Source organism: Acanthochromis polyacanthus, chromosome 22 (genome assembly GCF_021347895.1).
Source record: "Acanthochromis polyacanthus isolate Apoly-LR-REF ecotype Palm Island chromosome 22, KAUST_Apoly_ChrSc, whole genome shotgun sequence".
NCBI classification, from domain to species: Eukaryota; Metazoa; Chordata; class Actinopteri; family Pomacentridae; genus Acanthochromis; species Acanthochromis polyacanthus.
The window spans coordinates 14,244,446-14,268,692 of NC_067134.1; the positions used below are offsets into that span (position 1 = coordinate 14,244,446).

General features: G+C 41.6%; 1 protein-coding gene across 1 annotated transcript in view; it reads left to right on the top strand.

Annotated features, from left to right (window-relative positions):
- LOC110952854 (receptor tyrosine-protein kinase erbB-4-like) overlaps positions 1-24,247 on the top strand; it is a 338,821-nt gene that overhangs the window by 272,358 nt on the left and 42,216 nt on the right. The window contains 4 exon segments of the mRNA XM_051941926.1: positions 2,366-2,498; positions 11,357-11,479; positions 12,318-12,416; positions 19,693-19,878. Coding sequence (XP_051797886.1) covers positions 2,366-2,498; positions 11,357-11,479; positions 12,318-12,416; positions 19,693-19,878 — 541 coding nt within the window.

Genomic DNA, 24,247 nt, shown 5'->3' on the forward strand with positions numbered 1-24,247 from the left:
ACACTTACGGACGATTCAGAATTCTCAATTAACCTCAGCATGTTTTTGGTTAAAAAGCCAGAGTACTTGGAGAAAACCCACCCATGCACAGGAATATCATGCAAACTCCATGCAGAAAGATCCCAGGAAAGCCAGGACATGAATTGGGGATCTTCTTAACTGCAAGGCAACAGCACTAAACAAGAATGGGGAGAGGATCTACAATCGAATAAAGGCCACTGCATCGGGGACTGTAGCCCCTATTCCTGAGTCGCTATCTGGGCGCCTGCACTTGTGTAAACACACATGGGAAACTTTAATTGCACAGTGGATCCGTGTAGTTATTGCAAATTTTTGTGGGACTAGGCTGCTCAAATTAAAGGAAAAACTGTAAATACAGTGAAGTAAGGAGTAATATTGGGCATAGCCAGTGTGTTGTCTTTACATTTATGCTAAGCTAAGTAAATTCTCTCCAACCTCAGCATACTGAAAGAAAACAATGAAACACACTTCCAAAAATGTCGAACTATTCTTTCAAGAGACTAAAATCAAGATTTCATATTTTATTTGTTTCCATTAGATCTGCCTTATTAGAGAGATTAAAAAAAACTATTAGTAAGACTCACTTCCACAAGCCCCGAAAGAAAAGAGAGGCTTTTCTTTTTTTAGTTGTAAAGCTTCAATCTTTATGCTTAAACTCAGTTATGTACAATATTTGTATTAAAACAGCTTTAAAAGGAAAATGTTTAGTGAATTTGATTCCATTCCAAAATACATTACAGTGCAACTGCAAAAAGGACCACTTTTGTTGGTTTTATTATCAAGAAGAAAAACAACCACGTGAGGTTAACAAAAGTTGGAGGATCTGAAAAGCGAAACTACCTAAATAGCCCAAAGACAACAACAGCAGTTCTAATATAACACCCATAAAAGACGAGATCTTTACAATTAGAGCAAACTCAAAAGAATTGCAGGCTCATTAAAATGTAACCAAACCAGGAAAGCCATAAAACAGAGGCATTAAGCTCCCTTTGAACAGAGGAAACGGAAATGAGACCTTTTTCCACTTTCCTCTGGGAGGCTTCTGCTGAGTCTCTGGTCCCTGACTTCTTCTTTTGCTCTTACAATGGCATTATTCCTCTGCCTCATCTGATGACCCTGTGTCGCTTGTTCTGCTGTAAACCTCTCCTCCTAATTAAAAAAGTCCTTTCCCTTGTCTGGTGCTGCCTCACTCTTCTTTTTTAAATTTCTTTATCTAAGCACCGTTTTTTTCATCCTCTTTGGTTTGTTTCTTTTTTCTTTTGCTTCATCTTGAGCTACATTACAAGGAATGTATAGGAATGTAAAGGAGTGAAACATTACATGTTACATTCCTTTTTCCTTAACTTTTTTTTTTGCTTTTGTATTTTTATTCCACACCCTCCTTTATGTGTTTCTCCTTGTCTGTCTGCCCCCCACCCCACCCCCACCCCCCTCAGCTGTTGACCTAATCACTCCAAACTGCTACATTACTATTCACCACATGGCTGTATATCTCATTATGTCGAAACCCACATCCTCTTTGTAAATTTCAAGCTCCCCTTTCTTTAAGTCCGCCACAATCGATACAGCAAATGCTGCGGCACCTCGCTCCACCATAGCACCCTGGTACACGAGTCTTCCATTAGCAGCTAATGGCTTCTGCAACTAATAGAGTTTTTGAACATCAAGTATCAGGTGGAAGTGGATGTTATTTTATGCTGTAGCATGTGATTAGGTTTTCCAAAAGAAGATGTTGGCATTGGTAAGAATGTGAAAATGGAATACAAATGGGAATAAAAAAAGAGGGGAATGAAAAAAGGGTAATATAAGGACAAAATTGAGTGGTAAGATAACAGGAGACACAAGTGCAAGAGGTATGTAAATGGCAAATGCATTAGTGGCATCGTTAGTGAAAAGGAAGAGCTTTTAACTTTCAACCTTTAGGCTTGCCTTAAGCAGAACCCATCCAACCCCCAAAGAAGATGGAGAAGAAATTTGCGAAAAATAGGCTCTTTTAATTTCTCATTTATTTGACATTTTAGACTCAGTCCCAACATATAACGTAAACACATTACTACCTGCACAATGCTTATTGTTTGTTCTTCAATGTGGCTCACATGACATCATCTAATAGAAATCAGCACTTGATTAGAGTTTTTCCATCAGAGCATTCAGCATCACATGAGGAAGAACATTTGATTTGAGATTCAAGGGGTTAAATCTGACAAGGTAAGAACGAGTATAACAGCAGATTGGGTAATTTGTCAGCGCAGGCTGAGGTTTGCACTTTCTTTCAAAGTGCCTTTTAGTTTCTTAATGTTTCAGCAATGTTGATGTTTTTTTCCCCTTTCCTCTGTCTCTACAGGACACCCCTAATAGCAGCTGGTATTATCGGCGGCCTATTCATCATCGTCATTCTAGCTCTCAGCGTGGCCGTTTATGTGCGACGCAAAAGCATCAAGAAGAAGAGGGCCTTGCGGCGCTTTTTGGAGACAGAGGTGAGAGGGGAGAGGTCGCAGTAGCAAAAATGTATTTATTTTTTGGCAGTTACTTGTTGCATTTGCAGCTACCAAGATCTTTTTGTTAATTTTCCCTGCTGAAATTGCCACTTTTTTGAGTTTATTCGACATCCGTTAGCTCAAAGTTGCAGCACATTTTTGCAGATGGATGCCAGTTCAGCTATATTCCTAAGCAAACCTTGAACATTAAACCTTGGGTATGGTACTTAGCCAAACCACGCAGAGCGCAGGAGGTTTTAAAGTTATGCATGGCTGCCATTGCCCATCGATTGGGCCTTGAAGGAGGTTCATTTCTGGGAAGCATTAGACAGCGGAGCAGATTTCATATTCAAAGGAGAAAGTCACAGATTTAAGGTGCAGGTGAGTGCAGGGTTTATGTACACATACAGTATGTGCTGATCACTTTTGTGCCACTACGAGACTCTGTTTCCTGTGTGTAGCCCTGCAGTTAGGCCATTGCTGCAGGTCGGCTGAGTGGCCTTGCCTATAGGAGTGGGGTAGGCTGCTTGTCAGTCAGCATTAGGATAATTTACAGGTAGAGGCAGCAGTGTTATAGACAGCTGTCACGCGAGAGATGGGAATTGGAGAAGGGCAGCCATGGGCAGCTTCTGCTTCATCCCAGCCATACACATCCATCTTAATCAACCAGGCCCTGTTCCGACAGCCGCTTGACCTGAAGGGAAGTCTTCAGTCCAAGCAGATTTACTAATGTACTGTCACAGAGCAGGAAGGGCTGTAACGGAGCACGCTGGAGGAGGACCCCCTTGATCCCTTTTGCATTTCTTCTGTATAAAGAGACCGATGGTTTGTTTTTTTATTGAGTTTTTTATTGTTTTTTCTTTGCTCCTGCACAGTTTGATTCAGTGCTCCACCAGGAGAACTGGTCAATTTGCCCATTCTCCAAGGAAACTTAAGTAGGTGTTGTAGTAATTAGACATAATAAAATCTTTAACGCCTGTGGCAGGTTGGCCTACAGGTTAGACGAATCAGTCATTAAGAGCGGGTCATAGGTTTAATCCCCACAACAGCCCATGTCCACATGCATTAGCAGCCTTGTAGTTGTGTCCTGAGGATTACACTGAAGCAGATCAGTTTTTGTATATCATAAACTGAACAGTGAAGATGAAAGTTCTGCTTCAAAGCTGGAAAATAGCACATGCCTGCAAAGAAGTGATACATAACCGTCATTTGACCGAGAACAAAAATTAGAGGCTTCACTCCAAATGCTAGTGTTTATGTTTATTTGTCTTATTTCGTAAGACACTGGGTCCTTCACCTCACTCTGGAATTCAAATCCCCTTCCTCTTAAATGTATTAATTCACATCGCATGCATGCTTTGTGTATATACACAGCTCCTCTCCCCCCCGTTCACTTTCCCTCAGAATGTTCTTCTCCCGTCTCACTTTCCCAGCATACAAAAAAAACCCTTGCATTTCTTGCAGTCTGTATCGCACTTTCCAGAGGCTCTTTTTTGGCTGATGAAACTACGCGATAGGCTTTGGACGGCTGGCGAATTTGGATTCTCTATTCAAACGAATAATAGAGCCGAGTCTGTGTCTGTGAATGGAGATCAAGCTTGTCTGGATGAGGGATTTGGGGACAGCCAAGGCTCAGGGACTCCCCCTCTCTCTCCTTATCTGCCATAGCTTTTTAAACACAGAGCTCACCTCTTGTGTCAGACAGGGAAAAGATGCCTCCAGTATGTGCTGTCAAAACGTGATCTGAGCACTCAGCTGGCATTTCCATATCAAGGACACGTGTGAAGGCTGTTGCACTGTGTTGACTTGCAAAACACTCCGCTATTTCATTTCTTTGTTTTACTATTCTCTGTCTCTGTCTTTTCTTGTGTCCTCACCTTTTCATTTTTTTTGATCTCCGTATCTCGATTTATGTCTCTCCCTCCCTTGTGAACAGACATTTTATTCTTCTATCTTTTCAACTCTGTCTTTCTGTTTTGTTTTTTTCCCCCCTTCTCTCTCTGTCTCACCTTGAAAAAAAACTACAGAGCCTAATATAAAAAAGCCTGTCTCACACTGTGGTGCCTTTTGAAGAAGCCCCTGAAAACAAATTACTTTTCACAGGGAGAGACAGCACAAACAGCAGAGTCACTCCACTGTTGCGGCACGACCCCAGGCATTGAACTTTGACCCCCGTCCAATGAAGCAGGACTAATGTGCTTGGAAACACCCCCACCCCACCCCACCCTCCGTCCGCCAAAAGGGTCCTCTTCTAGCTGCTTTGTACAGACACGGGCCATGTGAGTGTTTCAGCACCACAGGGTGTGGACAGCTCTCGTGTTGCTTACATGCTCTCCTCTGCTCGCCTACAAGGAGGATTTCAGTATTCGAGGGAGTTGGTCAGCTCCCGTTGTTCGCCCCAGGGCAGGCTGACTGAACAGCGGCACGGGACATTATTACAAATGCATGTGGTGCAGCCAAACAATGTTCATTATACTGGACCGTATGTTAAATTTAAGTCAAGATCTCAGTGATACAAATCAAATGTGACACTAAATATGCAGAACTTTTGACTCCGTCCAAAGTAATTGCAGCGGAAAATGACCAGTTTTAGTCAGATTTGTGAGTTTGGGGTTCATTTTCTTATGCCTAAGAGGCATGTTTGTTTGTCAAATAATCAGAAATAACAGGAACAACAGGAAAATGCATAGATGTCTGCCAGATTAGGTGACACAGACTTGCTGCCTATACTGTACACACACCAATCAGGCTTACTGTCTCACATAGTCATCCTCCAAAAACCTCCACATGTCATGTTGAATGCTATAATTTTCTGTTTTATGTACTGGTGCAGCCAGAAAAAGCAAAACAAAACAAAACATAACATAACCTATGTCATGAACAGTAGTCAGACTGTTGAACACCCTGCAGCTACAACTCACCTAGACCTGCGCACACACCCATCACCTCCAAACTCCAAACCACAATCACATTAATCTCACCCGTTATCACCCGAGTAGCAAGTATGATTGTGTCTGATGTATGCTTGTGTTTTCTTTTTTTTTAGTTAAGTCTTTTTTTAATTTATCTTGTATTTATTTTCCCTTATATTCTTATTTATTTCTAGTACTACTTTTATTTTTGAAGTGCAAATGGATGTGAGAAAAGTCATTTCATTTAACTGTGTACTACGTACATTGCTGAATGACTATAAAGGTGAAGTTGAAGTTGAAATGGACTTAAAAGAATCATCTATAAAGTAAAATTGTATTTTCTTTTGTAACTGGCCCTCAGTCTGAATGACTTCAAACAAGAAAATCAACAATACTTTTGTTTCCTCGAAAAATTTGCAGTTAATTTTCATGGCAAATGTCACATTGGTGAAAAAAATACAATATCAGTGACTATAACATACTTATTGTTGGTGCTGGATGGGTCAGTTTGAGGTTTTGAACTGATCTCTTGAGATTTTCTACGAGACGGCAGCTGAACGTGTTTGTAGTTAATGAAGATGTTTTTCATTCAGGAAGCTTCCTCAGTTCTAAGTAAGTAATGGGGAGTTTCAAATATTTATTATTACCCCCAGCTCACATGACCAAAGGCTTGTCAACAATCCAAAACTCACAGTTTTTGGCTCTAAAGCCAGAGGGGAGGCGTGGTTCTGACATCCCTGACCAGGCAGTTTCACCACCATTTATCACTTGAGTCGTGAGTTTTGGGTCGCTGATAAAAGACACCTGGAACGCACCACCAGTCAGACAGCACTGAGGAAACCTCTTGGATAAAAAGTTTGACGTCTTCAACAAACAAAAAGATATGTTGGAGCACTTTGGATTGCCATGACCTCTTAAAGACCATGGCAGGCACTCTAGTTTACTCAGAGGGGTAAGAGGCATCCAGAAACATCCAGTGAGTGGCAACTCTGCAGATGGAAGCACCTTGTTGATGTAAAAAGGTCAGAGGTGATCCTGTCTGCCAAGAACAGAAATCTGAGGATGTACAGGGAAAATATACAGTGTAAAACTCCAAGGTAAAAGAATGTTCAAATGCAGACAGCAGAAGAGAAGCTGCTGCTGTGACGAGCTCACTAATATGAGCGTCCTTGCATACTGATGGGCTCTTGCTGTTTTGCACAGATTGTGTTAATGAGCTCACTCTGTGACATTGTGGTGCCCTAAGTGTAGCACAGGATATTCCAACCAGCTTCAAATTACAACATTCAAGAGAAAATAAGATGCTTATTATCGAATCACACAGTGGTAGAAAGTAATTGGCATGTTTTATGGGGTTCTGTGTCTTCATCCGTTTCTTTCAGTCTTGTAGTAAAATGGCTATTTACATTTACATTGTTAATTAGACAACTACTGTTGTCAAATTTAACTTCATGCATTATCCCATATTTGTCCTGAATTGCACCTTTTCTTTCTTGTACATTATCAAATAAGCTTATGTAAGACCTACATTTGTGAAATATCTATAAATAGTTAGCAACATACTGAAGACGAAAAAGTTTAATTGAAAAGTGACCATACAGAGATAGCAGCCCCAAATCCCGCCCCTAGATGACTCCGGGAAAAAGTCAAAAGTCAAAAAAAAAGGTGTGACAATGCTGTTTCACCTCAATGTGTTTCAATTACACAGTACAACAAATGTAGTGTTTTGAATGGGTAATGTGAACATTAAAGCATATACCCGAGGGTTTGCAGAGCAAGTTTATGTTTGAAGACTCTGTTTACTTATTCAATACACAATAATTCTGTGAATGTATTCTAGCTCGAGGCTTGAGCATACTGCTTATTTGTCCAATGAAGCATCCGAATCCTCTCCAGCGCGCCACCAGCGAAGCTCATTTGGCAAAGGCACGGTGCAGTATTAGCCGGTAAATAAAGTGGCGTGGTGAGTGTGTGAGCGTGAACGAGCTCAAGAGAGTTTTGCAGGCCATGGGTCTGTATCTTATTTAATAGACCTCTCCTCTCTCCCTCTCCCCTCAGTCCAGTCCAGCCTTGTCCTAATGAAACAATAACAGCTACAGCCTGTCACCATCTGCTCTTATTACTGCTCTGCCACCACCTCCCCGCGCTTCATCTCTGCTCTCTCTTTCTGAAACACTCCATTTCTCTCCACCTACAGCGCTGCTTGTTTTCTTGTTATTCATACAATGTATGCACAAGCACACTGATGCAAATAATGCTCTTTGTATCTACCTCCACAGGGAGGATGAGTTTTGGTCACATCCATCATATCAGTGTGGTATTTTGGCAGTCAGAGGCCAATGATTACATGTGATAATTTCTTTAAATGCCTAAGACTCTACTTGTATAAGTTTCAGCTCATTGAAAATGTGTGGGTTGAACTACAGTTTGTTTGTTTTTTTTGTCATAGAATTGCCTCAGCTCACAAATCATGGTGGAAAATCGCAGAATCACAAATTGAATTTCAAACCAGACATTGAGACCATAATGTAACTAAATTAAAAAGAATATATTTGACAGGATTCTATAAATGCATAAATGCATCTCCAAGGCCCTGGTTATAGATGATAGCATGCATCTTGGATGATCTGATCACATGCTTTAAGTGCAGGAATGACTGTATCCAGGATGCATTGAGGACAGATCATATGGCTTAGACCACATTTGAAGGTGGTCTGGGCCAGATGTGGTCACATTATTTTGTGTTTTCAAATGTAATCTGGGCCGTCTGAAAATTTTCAAAAGCTCAAATACACACCAGTCAACCATGTCTGTTAAAAATGTAGATACCCCTCATGTCACCAAAACAGCCCTGACCTGCAGAGCCATGGAAACCTCTGACAGTGTCCTGTGATGTCTGACACCAGTGCATAGGATCCTTTGGGTCCTGTGGGTTCTGAGTGTGGTCGAGCTTGTGCTTGCAGATCTGCAAGAACACATCTGTTTGGTCAGTGCCTTTGGCTCTTAGGCTCTGTCGTGTTCCTTGATCCGATTCTGAGCAGATTTAACCATGTGATAAGTTGCGTTGTCCTACTGAGGGGTGTGCTTGGTCTACAGCAATGTTAAATTGGATGGTATGCAAACAAGTAACAACCACGAGAATGCCAATATGTCCTAACAGAACATTGCGCTGTAATAAAATGATCGATACTTTTCATTTTCCCATCATCAGTAGTTTTAATATTGTGATTCTGGTGCCGATGTGATCTGCCTAGGACACACAAGGGAACAGTTCGTTCGTATCACAGTTATTACATTTTAGTGTTTTGCATTACTTTTTATTTCGTTTTTCATTTTTTGCTTTCAGTTCAGTCTAATTTCGGTTAGTTTCCCCTGTAGATTTTCTCGTTTCAGTTTAGCTTTTATTGTTTGCAAGTATTTTGCATTAGTTTAGTTTTTACTATTTTCTGCGTAACTTATAGCAAGTGGCAAGACCGAAGAAGCTCCAAATACATTTCAGAATACAAAAATGACTTTTTGTAAATGCAGTTGACTCACAGTTATGTAGACATCTGAGGCTCAATACACATGATTGCCACAGACTACCACTGCCACTGCCACTAAAATTGAAGACGTTTTTTGTATTGTTTCGGTTAGGTTAGGTTTTCTAAAGTGTCAGTTTTAGTTAACAATAATAGCCTTGTTTTGTGTTGTTTCAATTTCTTCTTCTTTAAATTGACAGGAGGCACAGCCCAAGAAGCACATTGCCGCCTGCCATTGCTTAAAAAGAACAACACATTTTGTCTTTGCAAGCAGACATGTTTATTTGTATATAGAGCGAGGATCCAAGTGCTCACTCAAGACACATATGGAGGCTCATTTTCATACCAAGTGTAAAGTGATGCATTTAGAGCTGTACACTTGTAATCAACCAAGACTCAAGTTACCACCAGGTCTCAACAGGGCCTAATATGCTGTATTGTCCTCCTCATTAGGCCGCTGGCGGGATGTCCCTCCCTTGAGGGTTAAAACAAAACAGTAAACCTCTGTGCACTATACACATGTATTCAGTGCATTTTTACGCTTATTGGCACTTGAAAGACATCAGTGTAATGACATCAGTGCCCTCCATCACTATGGAGGGTTACCACAATCAGTTAACAGCTAATGAGAGCAGCACCTACTTCGAAACCTTTTCAGACTTATGCAATGGATACCAAGACAGAATGTTTGTCGTTTTTGATGCAACTTTTGCCACCAAAAATGAAAATTGTAGCTCAAATTGCTGAATCTTGTGTTAAAAAGAGAAAAAGGGAGGCCAGAATTTCTTCGAACAAGCTTATTTTTCAAGATTGAAAACACATTTGGACCTTGGAGGGATAATTTCACCAGTGCAATTTCACTTAGCTGTCTGTTTAGCGGAAATCTTTCTTCACACTGCACTTTAGATGTTTATTGCCGCACTCAATCTTGTAATTTTCTGAAAACAATCTGATTTTGCTAAAACACTGGACTAAATGAAGCACTATGATGGAGGTATTGGAGAGGTGCGTCACTGTTACGCACATGCTCACGCTTCCTTTTTCATCGTGATCGCTTCCCTTCCGTCTTGTAGAATTTCACCCCCCCACCCCCGGGTTCTGTCTGCTAGCTCACTCCGCACAGCGACATCTAAGCATCTAAGCCTTAAGGCCTTGGCCATAACAATAGCCATTAAACGACATGTCATTGCCAAGCTGCAGGCAATGTCATCCATTCTGCGGACCGGCCCGGCACTGCCGGTCCTATTGTGCTGATGGTTTTATATCACATTGAGTAAGTGCTTGTATGGCTGACCGACTGATATATGGTCTCATTATATTGTTTGATGGCCGTGGTTGAGCTGGGTGATTATGCCGCTGATAAACCGCAGCGAATGAGAGACCCGATAGGCTGATAGGCTCATTAAGACATATATTGATCAGAGGCATTGACTATTTCTGTGTGAATGTGTGTGTGTGTGTTCATCTGTGTGTGTTTGCATGTGCTGTCTGTGTGACACATGCATGAATTGTGAGATGTGCACTACATTCCGCCTGGATGAATCTGTGTGTGTGTGTGTGTGTGTGTGTGTGTGTGTGTGTGTGTGTGTGTGTGTGTGTGTGTGTGTGTGTGTGTGTGTGTGTGTGTGTGTGTGTGTGTGTGTGTGTGTGTGTGTGTGTGTGTGTGTCTCCCTTCCCTCTGGCTGAGATCTTTTCACAGCTCGGTTACAGGTGCCAGCTCCTGCTCTTTATATTTAGTAGCCGAGGCTTTGTTGAGCGGCTAGTGGTGAGGCGGGCGGCCATCCCAGCTGCTGGGATGCTGTTCAGTGTCAGCTGTTACTGGCAGGGGAGGAAGCGCGGAGGAGGCTTGTCATAACCTTGAATTGGAATTGTTTTGTATGTGCACAGCTGGTGCGCTGCTACTCTTTGTCGACTGTGATAGCAGCTGACACCAAACTGTGATTTGCTTAGCGGCGGGCACACTGCAGTCCACGCTGGTAACTGCCAGTTCTGACAAAGCTCTACATTCACAACCCTGAATTATTTGTGTTTCATAAATGCATGTGGGTATTGAAAAAAAAATCATAACTATCAGGAAAGGACGGTCGCCGTTTTTGGCTGCTTATTTGTTTGCTACAAATAAACCTTTGTGTTCGCCTTGTGCTGCCGCTCTCCAAGACTTGCTTTTTACTTATTATTTTAAATGGATCAGTCTCGCCCTGCTGCACGTTCCCCAACAGCTCTTAAGATGTGCTTTAGCATTCGGAGTACCGAGAGCAAGAGGTTAAAAATATTTTGTCTTGAAGCAGAAGAAAGGCACGCTTCAGGTTTTTGGTGGTTTCACAATAAAAGCGATAGCCGCGAGGAATTCTTCTCATCTTTTTTGGCACGAGTTGCTGTAACAAGAGGTGGTGAGTGGCATAAATATGTATGTGTGTTTTCTCAGCTGGTGGAACCCTTGACCCCTAGTGGAACAGCCCCCAACCAAGCTCAGCTGCGGATCCTGAAAGAGACGGAGCTGAAGAGGGTCAAGATTCTGGGTTCAGGAGCATTTGGAACAGTCTACAAGGTCAGTGCGTGTATCTGCTTTTATAAGAGTGTGTGTGTGTGTGTGTGTGTGTGTGTGTGTGTGTGTGTGTGTGTGTGTGTGTGTGTGTGTGTGTGTGTGTGTGTGTGTGCGCGTGTGTGCGTGTGTGTGAGGATAATTCACACAGCAGCCCTCATTGAAATACGCGACCTCTACATTATAAATCAAACACCAGTGAGTCAGCTAAATGCCACAGAACACACTCCAGCGCAAAATTTTGTTTCAGCAGACACTAGTAGAACAACGCTGCTCGACAACCTAAACAATAAGCATAAACATTTCCCTTTGTAGCAGTGTTTCCTGACAGACATGCGCCTAGGGCAGCTCAAGGACCTGGAACGGAAACTGCTGTTTGCTTGCCAAATTCACTGCCCTTGGCAAAATTATTCATACCACCCCGAAAACTCAGCAAAGCCCTTTGAATAAATACTGCATTTTGTTGCACCAGCTCCAATTCCTCTCAATTCCAGTATTAATGTGCTTGCGTAATTAATATTTTGATTTAATCTGCATACAGTTTGTTGCAAAGTGATCCACAAGCTCCTTGCTTAGTGCAGATGGTGGAATTTGTTACATTTCATTACTTCATCGAAGGTGCTTACTTTCACCTGAGTTCAGGATGTGAATATTGACTCATTTTTAGGTTATGAGAGCAAAACATGAAAGCAGTGGTTTAGATGAATCAGACCTGCAGAGGAATGCAAGCGGGGCTCCGTTAAACACAGCCGCTACCAATTAAAATCGTCAGGGCCACAGCTGTGTGTGTAAGTTTATTGGGATTTAGGGCAGTACATTTATAGTGATTGCCTGTGTATTTCAGGGCATCTGGGTCCCAGAAGGTGAGACAGTGAAGATCCCTGTGGCTATAAAAATCCTCAACGAGGCCACCGGTCCGAAAGCCAATGTGGAGTTCATGGACGTGAGTTTTTTACATCGCAACAATTTGTGTCTATTTTCATCCGTGTGTATTCACGCCTGTGTGTCAGAGCCGTAAACCCTTAGTCCAGTAAAAAAAAAAAAAAAAAAGAGAGAGAGAGAGAGATGGCCGAGTCTGTCACTTTGTGGAATTGTGCATTTGGCGGTAAATTCTCATGAGAGTGCCATTTCAGTCATAGCCTGTAATAAAGTGAACTGCACTGCATTGTACAGAGAGGCATGTATTGAACAAGGCTCTATTAAAAAACTGAACTTGTTTATGAGATATGGCTTTATTGGAATCCAGGAGTGATAGGAGGTGGAGGGAGACGTGGGGAGTCAGCTGTGGAGTTTCTAGTTCTTGCATCTTTGTGAGTTTTTGAGTTTCCTTTCCTAACCTCTTTAGTTCCCTTTTACACATCTTTCTTTTCACATGTATGACTATAATTACTTACCAGGAAGTTTTGCAAATTGATAGTAGCTCATCTTTATGTCATTTCAGAAGTCAGATATGCATTGCTCCTGTTTGTTTTTCTATTTTTAGATTATCACTGGTGACTTTTTGTAACCTGTGTCACCTTTGTACATACTGGTTGGGAGACTTCTGCTCTGTTTTGCCATGCTATTCCTCCTTTATTGAACAATGCAACCATTACCCAGCAACTCCATTGTTGCGCTGTTTACTTCTGAGATCATAAATGATACTGGTCAGTATGTCAACCATAACTATAAAACACATCTGCACTAACACAGGAGGACGAACCACAGAGAAAATGTAGAGTAGGACTGAAATGATGATTGAAATGAGTAAAAAAACAACAGAGACAAGTGGGGAAGAAGAGATTTCAACTATATATTTTGATATCAAAATTGCTGGAGGAATGAGTGATACCTTTTCTATCCGCCAGGGTCCATATGATGCCACTTTCATCACTGGCTATTCTACAAAGCTAGTAGTACACAAGGTCTGCAGGAGCACTCATGAACTGGATACACTTTAGATACAGTTTACTGTGCATTAATTGAATAGCAACAACTACATGTCTGCAGCTGTCCTGTTGCTTGCCTGAAAGGGAGTATAACCAAATTTTGGATTTCGACAAGCAAAAAGCCTCAGTGAGAAATCAAGGGAACTTCCATGAGAGTTGTGTTAAGTGTTTCACATGGACATGGTGCAGGAAAATAGGCAACAAAGATGTGGAAGGCTTGCAGATTTTGTCAAGAAGTGGTGCCACCCTGATCACATTACTGTGAAAGAATGTTTCTACAGCCCAGACATTGAGCTGTTTGCAATGGGGCTGCATACCCACAGAGTTTTCGCATGCCATCTTGGTTGTTGTTTACATCCCCCCGCCTTTGCTAACTCAGCAACCCCAAGTGATATCAGCTACAAGACTCCAGACTCTGCACCACTGTGCTTTCTTCATGATCTCAGTGGACTTTAGTCACATGGAACTGGACGAGATTTTTCCCATTTTGCGGACTGTATTACACAAGGTGGCAGGACTCCACAGGACAGGTGGACATCCAGTTACACACATACTCATCGTGCTGCTGCAGTTGTGTAATTTACAGTTTTTCAAATCCGTTTCCCTGCAGGGTTTTAATGATTCTGAATGATCCACCTTTTCTGATTCTTATCATCGCATGGTTCATTGAAGTTATTTTTCAAACAACAGTTCATAACATATTCACACCTCTCAGTTGTGAGGGTTTACTTTGTCATATGTGACAGTAAAGATAATATCTGTGAATTGTGGACTGTTGTCTAGACAGAACAGGCAAACTGAAGATGTTGCCTTGGACACGCATTTTCTTTTACAGATCAAATGAGAAATCATTTGGTTAAACATGGGCAGAAAGTGCTCAGGATTTTTTAGGAGAACTGAATATGACAATGGGGGGCCGGCGTTCAAACAATTTCACTCTCTTAACCGAAAGCAGTTTCTTATAGTTTTTACTGGTGTCACATTTTAATTCACCATAGGTTTTGTTTTTTTTTTGTTTTTTTACTGCAACATAAAGTCCAGCACCTCTGTGGAAATAGTACAACCTTCTGTGCAGTTACACTACCATAAAAACACTGGAAAATGGTGACTCTTCATACCATGCATACTCATTTTCTGCTGTTTCCTCTTTGCAAACAGCGCCAGAAGTGCTGCAAAACTGTCTCTGAATTTTTGTCATGTGACTAGCCCCCCCCCCCCCCCCCCCACACACACACACACACACACACACACACACACACACCACCACCACCACCACCACCACCACCACCACCACAACTACATGCAGACAAAAGTGCCTTTTTCAAAAGTGCTTCTAGGTTTTGGGGTTGAGGCGGTTACAGCGTATTCTCCAGAGACCCAGAGACCACCTTTATAGAAGACATTCAATGAAACTACTAACAGGGCACCACTTATTACACCCTGTATTATTTGTATTGAGCACATAGCAGAAAAACAAGTTTTCACATATGTGACATCAACCCAATTAAGCAGAGTTTTTTTTTGGCTGCATTCTCAGTTGCTCACACACTGGTATCAGTTGATAGGGAGGGATGGAATGTATAATTTTAGTCCTGTATCTGGTTTCATTGGTACATCCATGCTGTTTCCACAGATTGTATTTATGCATTGAATGCGGCAGAATAGGCATTGGCAAACAGTGATACCTATGAGATGATGGTGGAAACAGTCCCAAATTCAAGTTAATGAGAAATCAGGCGATGCTAACATCACTATCCACAACCAGTTAACTACTAACCACAGCACAGATTTGTTTCATTTTCCCTCCTTCCATATTCTTCCTGCAGCAACATGGCCATGCTTCTTCCTTCTTTTTTTTTCCTTTTCTGTCCAGTTTTTCCTCTCTTCTCCACCTCCCTCCTCTTCTCCCTTTCCTCTCTTCCTCCCTATGTGTTTCTCCCAGCGGGGGTTGTCTGTCCATCCAGAGCCAATATGCTCTGTCTGCTGGCTTGTTAAACAGCAATCTAAAGGCAGGCTCACGCCTCGCCACTGAGAAGCTAGCCACCGGAGTGCCAGCTCCAAACACACTCCGAAAGTCCACACAGATGTGCACACACACATACACACACACACATAACCAAACAGCACACTCTGTAACAAAAAGCCTCCCCAGGTGGTGGTGGCCTTGCGTATGAGAGATGCAGGGGGATTTGCTTGTGTTGGCAAATATGTGAATTTGAGTTAGCAACTTGATTATTTGATATGTGAAACGCAAGGGCCTAATAATACACTAATTTAGTGAATTTGGATGCACACACACTCACTTCCACGCACATGTCGGAGGAAGCATGCTCCTCTTTTGCAGGGCTGTGAGCGAGGGAAAGTGAACAAGTGAGCGAGATGGGAAAGGAGGGTCAGCCGGTAGTAATGGAGGTCAGTGCTCAGGGAGATGAGAGAGAAACCAGAACACACACAAACACTCATGCACGCACACAGGATCTCGTAACGTTTGCCCGAGGAGTACGAAGCCAGAGCAAGAGTTTAGCCCGACATGGTTTACGACTCCCATGCAGGTCTTTGGTGATCACAGTGTGAGAATAAAAGCTACTTCCTTCTGTTTCACACAAACACACACACACACACAGGTTCTCTGTCCTCCCTCCCTTTCTGTTCCTCCCTTGATCCCAAGGTGTGAGGTATCCCCAGTGGAGAGGTGGCTGGAACTGTAGAACGTAGGGGGTGGAGGGAGCAGGTGGTTTTATGAAGTAAAGATGTAGTGGCACTACTTTGGGCCAGGAGGCTCTGTTTAAATCAGGGCACTGATGGTGCCAAAAGCCTCTATGTGGCCTATGGCCCCACTCCTGTTTAGAATTAATCTACTCACACCCACACCCCCGCCACTCTCCCTCTAAGCTCATTCTTTAGCATCTAAATTTAAAATGGCACCTCATCTATCTATGAGCTGCCCGAGGGCCAAGCTTGGATATACACCTCTTCGACCACTTGCTGTATGCAAAGAGAGAGAGAAAGAGCATGTCCTTGAGTGTGTGAGTGTTTTAGAGAGCTGCCAAGAGAGAGTGTCCGCATTTGAAAGTGTGTGAATGAGAGGGAGACCCCGAGAGAGGTAATAAGAGATGAGAACGACTGAAGTGAATGTTTTTAAGCAATGACACTAAGTGCAGCTTCTGCTCAGCCCTAATGCGTATACACGCCAGCCACAAGTATCAGTCCTCGCCATCATAACACTTTATCACCACCACACATCCTTCTGCTTGCAGCTCCGCAATAACAATTACCCAGCGTTGAGTCCCAACTGTTCGAACCTCTATGTCCATCTGCTGCAGGAAGACATGAGACATGAGAGATGAGAAAGGAGGGAGAAAATGCATTTACACACCAAATAACACAACAAACAAAAGCGGCTTATGAAATCAGACATATAATAACTTTATGCGAGACAGCACCAGGAATTGGAAGAATGCACAGCTCACATTTTGGTGTTTTAATTGTGTTGGTGCAACATTTAAGAACCTCTGTGTGCTATACATGCTAAAATATAGATGAAAAAGGCTGTGTTTGTCGAGCTTTGAAGAAGGGTTCTGCAGGATTTTCTCTCACTGTGAGAATACTCTGGACAGATGCTGCGCATGCAGATATAGTCACCATCCCACAAGTCTTAATTTATGCATCTAACTCCACCTCCAGTAGGAAGTTGCTTGAATATAGTGCAGTATTTTCCATGGATAATAGATGCATGGTCAGACGCATTGAATTCTACTTTTCAAAAAGAACGTCTTGCTGCTCAGTAAACTGAATATTTATATCAGTTGACATATTTATGTCTCTCCTCCTTCACACTGTTGTTTCTAAAAAGTTAAATCCTTGCAGAGGTAAATGGGAGCAGTATTTTTTTTAACATTTTAAGTATGCACTTTTAATCTTAGTTCATTTCTAATTGTCTTTGATCTGCATACTTGTAAATGCCTAATTTTTGGCAGCTTGCAAGTTATGTTAAGTTTACATTACCATTGTGAATCTTATATTTGCATATACAATGGACAACAGAGATTTAGAAAAACTTATTAGAATGGTAATTTATTGTAATAAAAGTGAATGCACCTGTGATCATTGATGCACTCTTTAATAATCTGTGATCACCGTAACAAACTTTGGCACAGCTTTGAATACCAACCAGCCTAGCACTGAACATGGTCATAAAATGAGTTTAAGACCTTTATACTGTGTCTTTCTGCATTTCTGCATCATGGCTCCACATTCATCTCCACATGATTCTGAGATGTCACAAGGATGTATAAAACACATACACACACAAAAAACAGGAAAACCTTTGCATGACTGCAAATCAATGGAAAGTGTGGAGTATGTCATGGGCCATAGCACCACTAATTAGAGCTGCAGTGGTCATTCGCTTTAATAGGCGCCATGGACAGTGTGGTGGTTGCACAATTTAGATCTAATAAATAGACAGACTGGTGCTTCAGACTTGCCACAGGGCTCATCAGTGGAAATCAGCCTCTATAGATGGAAAAATGAAAAACTCTTGCTTGCTCTTTGGCACAAAACTACAAACTAAATCTTTGCTAAAGAACTTGTACAGAAGCCTGATGAATACTGAGAGCACATTCTTTGGTCAGATGAGATCAGGATTAATTTGTTCAGCTCAGATCTACTTCAGCATGTTTCGTAAACGTGGCCGGGATCACTACAGTGAAAGCATTTTCCTGACAGTAAAGCACAGACATGAGAGTGCGATGATATATGTAGGTTCATAAGTGAAAATGTTGTTAGGAGGATAAAGTTATAGATGGCACCATGATTGCCTGTGGATTTACCAAAACACTGGCTGACAAGAGGATTCCCAGACTTCAGAAGCTTTGGAGAAGAGGACTAGTCCAGCATGACGGCTATCCAAGGCAAACTGCCACAGCACAAGAGTTCTTCGTTGTAGAGGAGGATTTAGTATGTTGTGAAAAATCAAGATGGACACAGGAAGTACTCAAAAACTTAAAAGTTTACATCTGAATGATGAAAAATGTTTTGTTAAATTTTGAGTTCAATGTGGCATCTGTATTTCAATATAGTATATGGATACATTAAGGTTTTTTTCTGACATAAGCGCAAACACCCTACTTTTTAACTTTGGAGTAGTAAAATGATCTACAGTTATATTTTTGAATGATTTGGCAGTCAAGTCATATCGCACACAGAAGTACTCACATCTGTTGTTTACTGTAGATATTTCCCACGTGAAGTTGGTAAGCCAAATTTATTTGCCTGGAAAATCCAGACTGACTTTATTTATGAATTAATATAAATACAAATAAAGGCAGTCTGGCATTGTGATGATATGAGACGATTTTAAAAAGGAGGGGCTAACGAATGCAGCTTGAACGAGAAAGAACCAATCAGTGTAACACGGATGTGACGCACAAACAAATCGACCTTGAAGTCCATGTAGTCCAAACAACAATGGCATGCAGCCAAGAAAGCTTATTTTTGAAAAGGCTACGCAACAAAAGACTCCTTCCGAACGATTAGCGGTGTTAGGAATAACTTTAAATCGGAGCCAAACCAAGTCGGTGCGTATTTGTAAAAGTTGCTTAAATTTACTCACACGTTTGGAACGGGATTTCCTCTGTACAAACAATGGCAAGAAGCCGAAAGTAACAAGCCATCCACTACCTCCTCATCGTCGGAAACGTCAAGTGAAAAGAGGCAACGACTAACGCCATCCAAAACGCCAAGAGACCACAAAAAGATTCACTTTGGCCCCCCTCCTCCGGCATCATCTTTATGGGTAATCCAGGCGCTGAAGATGACAGCATTAACTCCCGCCTCCCGTGCTATGATTGGTCGTACCAAACTTTTCCGGGAGGGAAACGCATTCAATTCGCCCAATGCCAAACTGACTCTCCTGTATCTCCTAACATGGAGATAGGAGATTACATGGAGATTCAGTTTGGATTTTCCAAGCTACAAATTTATAAAGTTATCACCGCCCTTACTTGCCTCGTCAAACTCCGATAGTGGAAAAAGTTTGCTCATTTGAGTTATGTATTTTTCGAGAAGCATCAAGTTTAAAATTCTGTTAGGTATGGCACCAATGGCATGCAGTATCTTGGGAAAACTGCAAAAAAAATCTAAATGAATAAATTGTTGAGCAGCTGAACTGCTTTGTTTGAAACAATCAGAAGACAAACTGGGTACTAAAGGCTAGACCTTAATCCTCAACCTTGAACAGCAACAGTCTTCTTAGTCCCCCTTTGTTCTCCTCTTCCCCCTCTCACCTAGGAGGCCCTGATCATGGCCAGCATGGAACACCCCCACTTAGTGCGTCTGCTGGGTGTCTGTCTGAGCCCTACCATTCAGCTGGTCACCCAGCTCATGCCCCACGGCTGCCTCCTTGACTACGTGCACGAGCACAAGGACAACATTGGATCACAGCTGCTGCTCAACTGGTGTGTCCAAATCGCCAAGGTAAGCTACTATAATCAGGTCATAATAGGACGGCGTCTGTGGTGCTGCAGCGTTTGTGTGTTAATGTGTTTGGGAGGTGTGAGGATGGTAATAGATTTTATGGATTTGTGTTCATGTGGCATGAATGTGCCTTTATTTCCCAGCCAGAATTTGACTGATGGTGACAGAGGGTTGCCAAGTCCAGTGTTAATCCAAACAAGCTAAATTTTTTTTTGCAAGAATATGATAGGATTGCTCATTCCAGTTTCATATTTAAACAGCTTTCAAAACAATTTTGAACTGCTATCACAAACAGAGCTGTATGACCTTTGGTTTTGATCCCTTTCTTGATCAGGTTTTTGTTGCTGTTGTTCAGGATTTATAAGATGGTATAGACATTAGTATTATGCAGAGTTGAAGCAATCATGAAGAATCCGAACAGCAGCTGCATGTCAGAAAGCAAGCCATTTGGAGAACAAATACAGAGCTTGTGGGCCGATCGGTGTTAAACTTTTAGTATGAATCTTTTCCAGTTTGCCCCTGTTGATCCTAATTATCCTCACGGCTTGACACATTGATCATTTCCACAGCCCTCCCCAGTGACACGACAGGTCACTGATGTTAAGCAACAGACAAATCTAGTTTGCCTTAAACTCTGTCCTTAAAGCACATTGCGTTATTCTTTCAGGAAATGAGTGTCGGCGCAAGAGATACTCAAATTAAAGACCCACTCTTTGCTACCCAAACAAATTCTGCCCTCATAATCATTGAAGCAGCAGTAAGGCTTGAAATATTGTGTGTGCTTTTGCTTACCCAAAGAACATTTGTGTTTTGTTTGCAAATTAAGTCGATGCGGCCAGATTGCTTGATAGTGTAACTGCTGGATGAGATTTAACTTCTCTGAGTTATGACTCTGCGATGGCAGTAGGGTGCTAGGCTGCTATTACATGCTGCGCAGGCAGACATCTGCTGTGACACAGAGGCATCACCCAGCAGCTCTGCAAGCAATAGCAGTGAAAGAGGATCTAACAGAAGTTTGATTTACTGCTGGCACTGATCAGCCTGATAGGACTTTAGACAAAGCGACAACTGCTAATATGTTTTACCAGAGTTGATTTTGTGTTGTCCATGCTTGCTAATGTATATTCTCAAGATCTGTGGTTGTACCCACTGAAGTTTCAGTCAAGCAAAGAGCCAGTTCAACTGTGCCTCCAAGGAGTGTTTGTATAATTAAAATTGCAGTCAGCTATTTTGCAAGTCAATCCAGATATTTCTTTGAGGATGGCAAAGCATCTGTGTTCCTTCACTGCAGGCCAGGAATCAAGACAAATTGAACATGTATAACGTTTAGAAGAATTAGGTTATTAGGTTTGATCAAGAAATTTTGAGCCTGAACTTATTCAACAGGTACGAAACAGATTTCCTGACACTAACTTGCAGTGTAAAATTAATTTGTGCTAGACCTTCAAATTTGCATGTTAATTCTCAGAAGACTTAAGTCTGGACCCAGATTGTGAATGCAGATTACTTTTACATATGTCTTTCATAGTTTACCCACGCTGTGTAAATATATTCTGGCAAAGTGAACGTTTTTATACTACTGGTGTCTCTTATGTTATATATAGAATGTAAATAATATTTTTTCTTGCACCTTTTTTCTTCTCATTTGGTGTTTCATACCTCCCAAGGACACATGGAGTTTGATCAGAGCTACTCCTTATTTAAGTTTCTGATTTTCCACCAAACTATTTGTCTGATGAAGGTCTAGTACTGAAACATTTCACAAATTTTTTTCATGATGCAAGGTAGACACTGTGTGGGAGTCTGTTTTGTACCTGTTGGATATGCTTGTCCCTCTCCAGCGCACCTGCCTCATGTAACAGATTTGCCAAGAGTTCCCTTGACACTGAACTTATTACCAAAAATTGTACCTGATTGGAATTTGGCTGCCATACCATTTGAAGTCGTCTCCTTGCTCTTTGCTATCCTCTGCAGCAAGACATCATTGTAACTGCGTGTGCCATGCTTGGAATGCGCTCCAGAAGTCCTGTTCTGTAAGCGCATCAAACGCCATCTGCGACACACACTGTATGTCCTCCACTGTGTCAAAACGGCAAGCCTTCAATCTGAATTTTGTTCTGGCAAAAAGGACGAAGTCATTGGGAGCCAGATCTGGTAAAACCATTGTGTTGGTGCGATTATAAAACTGCATTTCCAACATGCTGTGAGCACGTGTTCGTAGGCATGGTGGCACTGTCCAGGTTGTTTTTGCTAAATATTGTCTGTCAGACACCTTAGGATGTTACAGTAGAACTGGGCATTGAGAGTTAGAGCAACAAAGACATGAGCATTCTCTTGGTTGTGTTATGGACCTGAAGCGAATTCTTCGATCTCCAGCTCTTCAATTGAACAGTGCTGTTTCATTACTAAGTAGTACCAAAAGACCTGACTCTTCATCAACAGGATTAAGCTTAGATCAGTTGAATTCAGAATTCAATTCGCTCTCTGAACAAGTTAAGAGGTCTGTGGTGAAATTGCAAATGTGGACCTGCTAGGGGTCAGAAGACCCCTTTCAAGGGGCTAGCACCTAAATGTAAGTCAGGTACAATTATTGCTTTAGTAGACACTGCTTTTGAATTATTTCATTTTGGTGAGTCATGAGCATTACCATTGTTACATTAATTTACAGTAGGAAGAGCCCAGTTGACATTGCGTTATTAATATAAATAATCACAATCTATAAAGACTTTTTGAAGAAATTAAATAACTGTCCGATCCCACAGATTCGTCAGTGTAAATGCAACCAAGGGTCTGTCCCCTGCAATACACTGAAAGTAACTGAATCAGCCTCCTTGTCATATAAAGCAACTGGGGGGAAAAAAAACTAGTGATTCCAAAACATATCATCATACAGCTGTGGTGTTTACCTGATCCCTGTTCCCAGATCAGATTAACGACTGAATTATTGTCTAGGTAGTGGAGCGGTGATCTGATTTACATAGGTGAGGGAATGGCATGAGTGAGAGTCTGCCTTGCTCTTCATTTATCCCTGGAAGTCATTTATCATTTTGTGGTCATGTGTAGTTGTTAGCTAAGTTGCAAAACTGCAATTGCAACTGCTGTTAAACTGATGAAGTAAAGAAACAACATGAAAACTGTGCTTAATGTCACCATTAAGATACCATGCTTCTTTTAAATGATACATATCTTGTTTTATTTATTTTTTATCCGCTGTTTTGATGTTTTTTGAGCCAAAAATGTTTAACTAGCAAAGGAAACCAAGCTAAGACGAGCAAGGCTATCATTTTAAATGCAGATATTCAGGCATAGTCAAGTGTGATAACACACTAATGTTGCCCAGAACTCTAAAGCAAACTAGCGTGTTACCATGAAAAAGTAAACCCATCTCATCAATGCTCAGCGAGTTCATAAATGACTCGCTGAGCATGAAAAGCCTTTCACAGACCATCTCGGAGATCATTCTCTCTTTCTAAAGCACTCTATCATTCAGACTCCTGCAACTGATTCGTATTGGTCATCGTTAAAGTGAATGTATTCTCTTGTTTAATCTGTGTGAGTCAGGGATGAGAGCTTTGGTCACATGGGGTTGGGGAGGTTAGTGTGATAGGGCTTAACCCTGCATTCCCCCATGATGGATGATTCCTAAGAGCATGAGGAGCAGGTTACTTAAACAGGTACTTATTGCCGTAATTGGATTCGATTTAACCTGTGGCGGCAGAAGGGGAAATGTCAGGTTCTTGGTGGTTCTGTAAGGGAAGGAGAGAGACTTTTGTTCAAAACTGACATCGCACATGGCACTGACATTCAGTTCAGTAAACAGATCGAACGTTATTGATAGCAATACCTGCCATTTATTCTGGTGACTTGTTGATGACGAAGCTGCTTGACATGATTGGAAATCATACACTGATAATTACTTTTCATTGAGTGAATTAATAAATCGGTCTAGTCTAGTCAGTTCTCTCTGTTCCTTTTAGCCCTGAAGCGACTTGCTCTTTCCTTTAGTGTTTCCATTATTCCCAAATAATAAATCAAAGCTATCTCAGTGCTAGCTAGACTATCACCACCTGGGGCTTACTGATGGTCATGGTTTGTAATTTTAAAGGGGCACATCACTTAGAATTACATTTGAAGTGTCAACACTTCAGTGTGTTATTTAAATGGCTTCATATGTTTTCGTATGAAGCCATTTATAGAGCCATGAATAGAATATCTGTTTTGAAGTTCAAGCATTTACACATAAGAGCAGATCAGCTATTACAGGTGTACTGCATAGGAAGCATCTCTCACACTTGGCAAAAATATTTGTTTTATCACAGCTATGAAATTTATTTAGAATGTTAGTTTATGTTTGTTCTCTGAAAGAAAA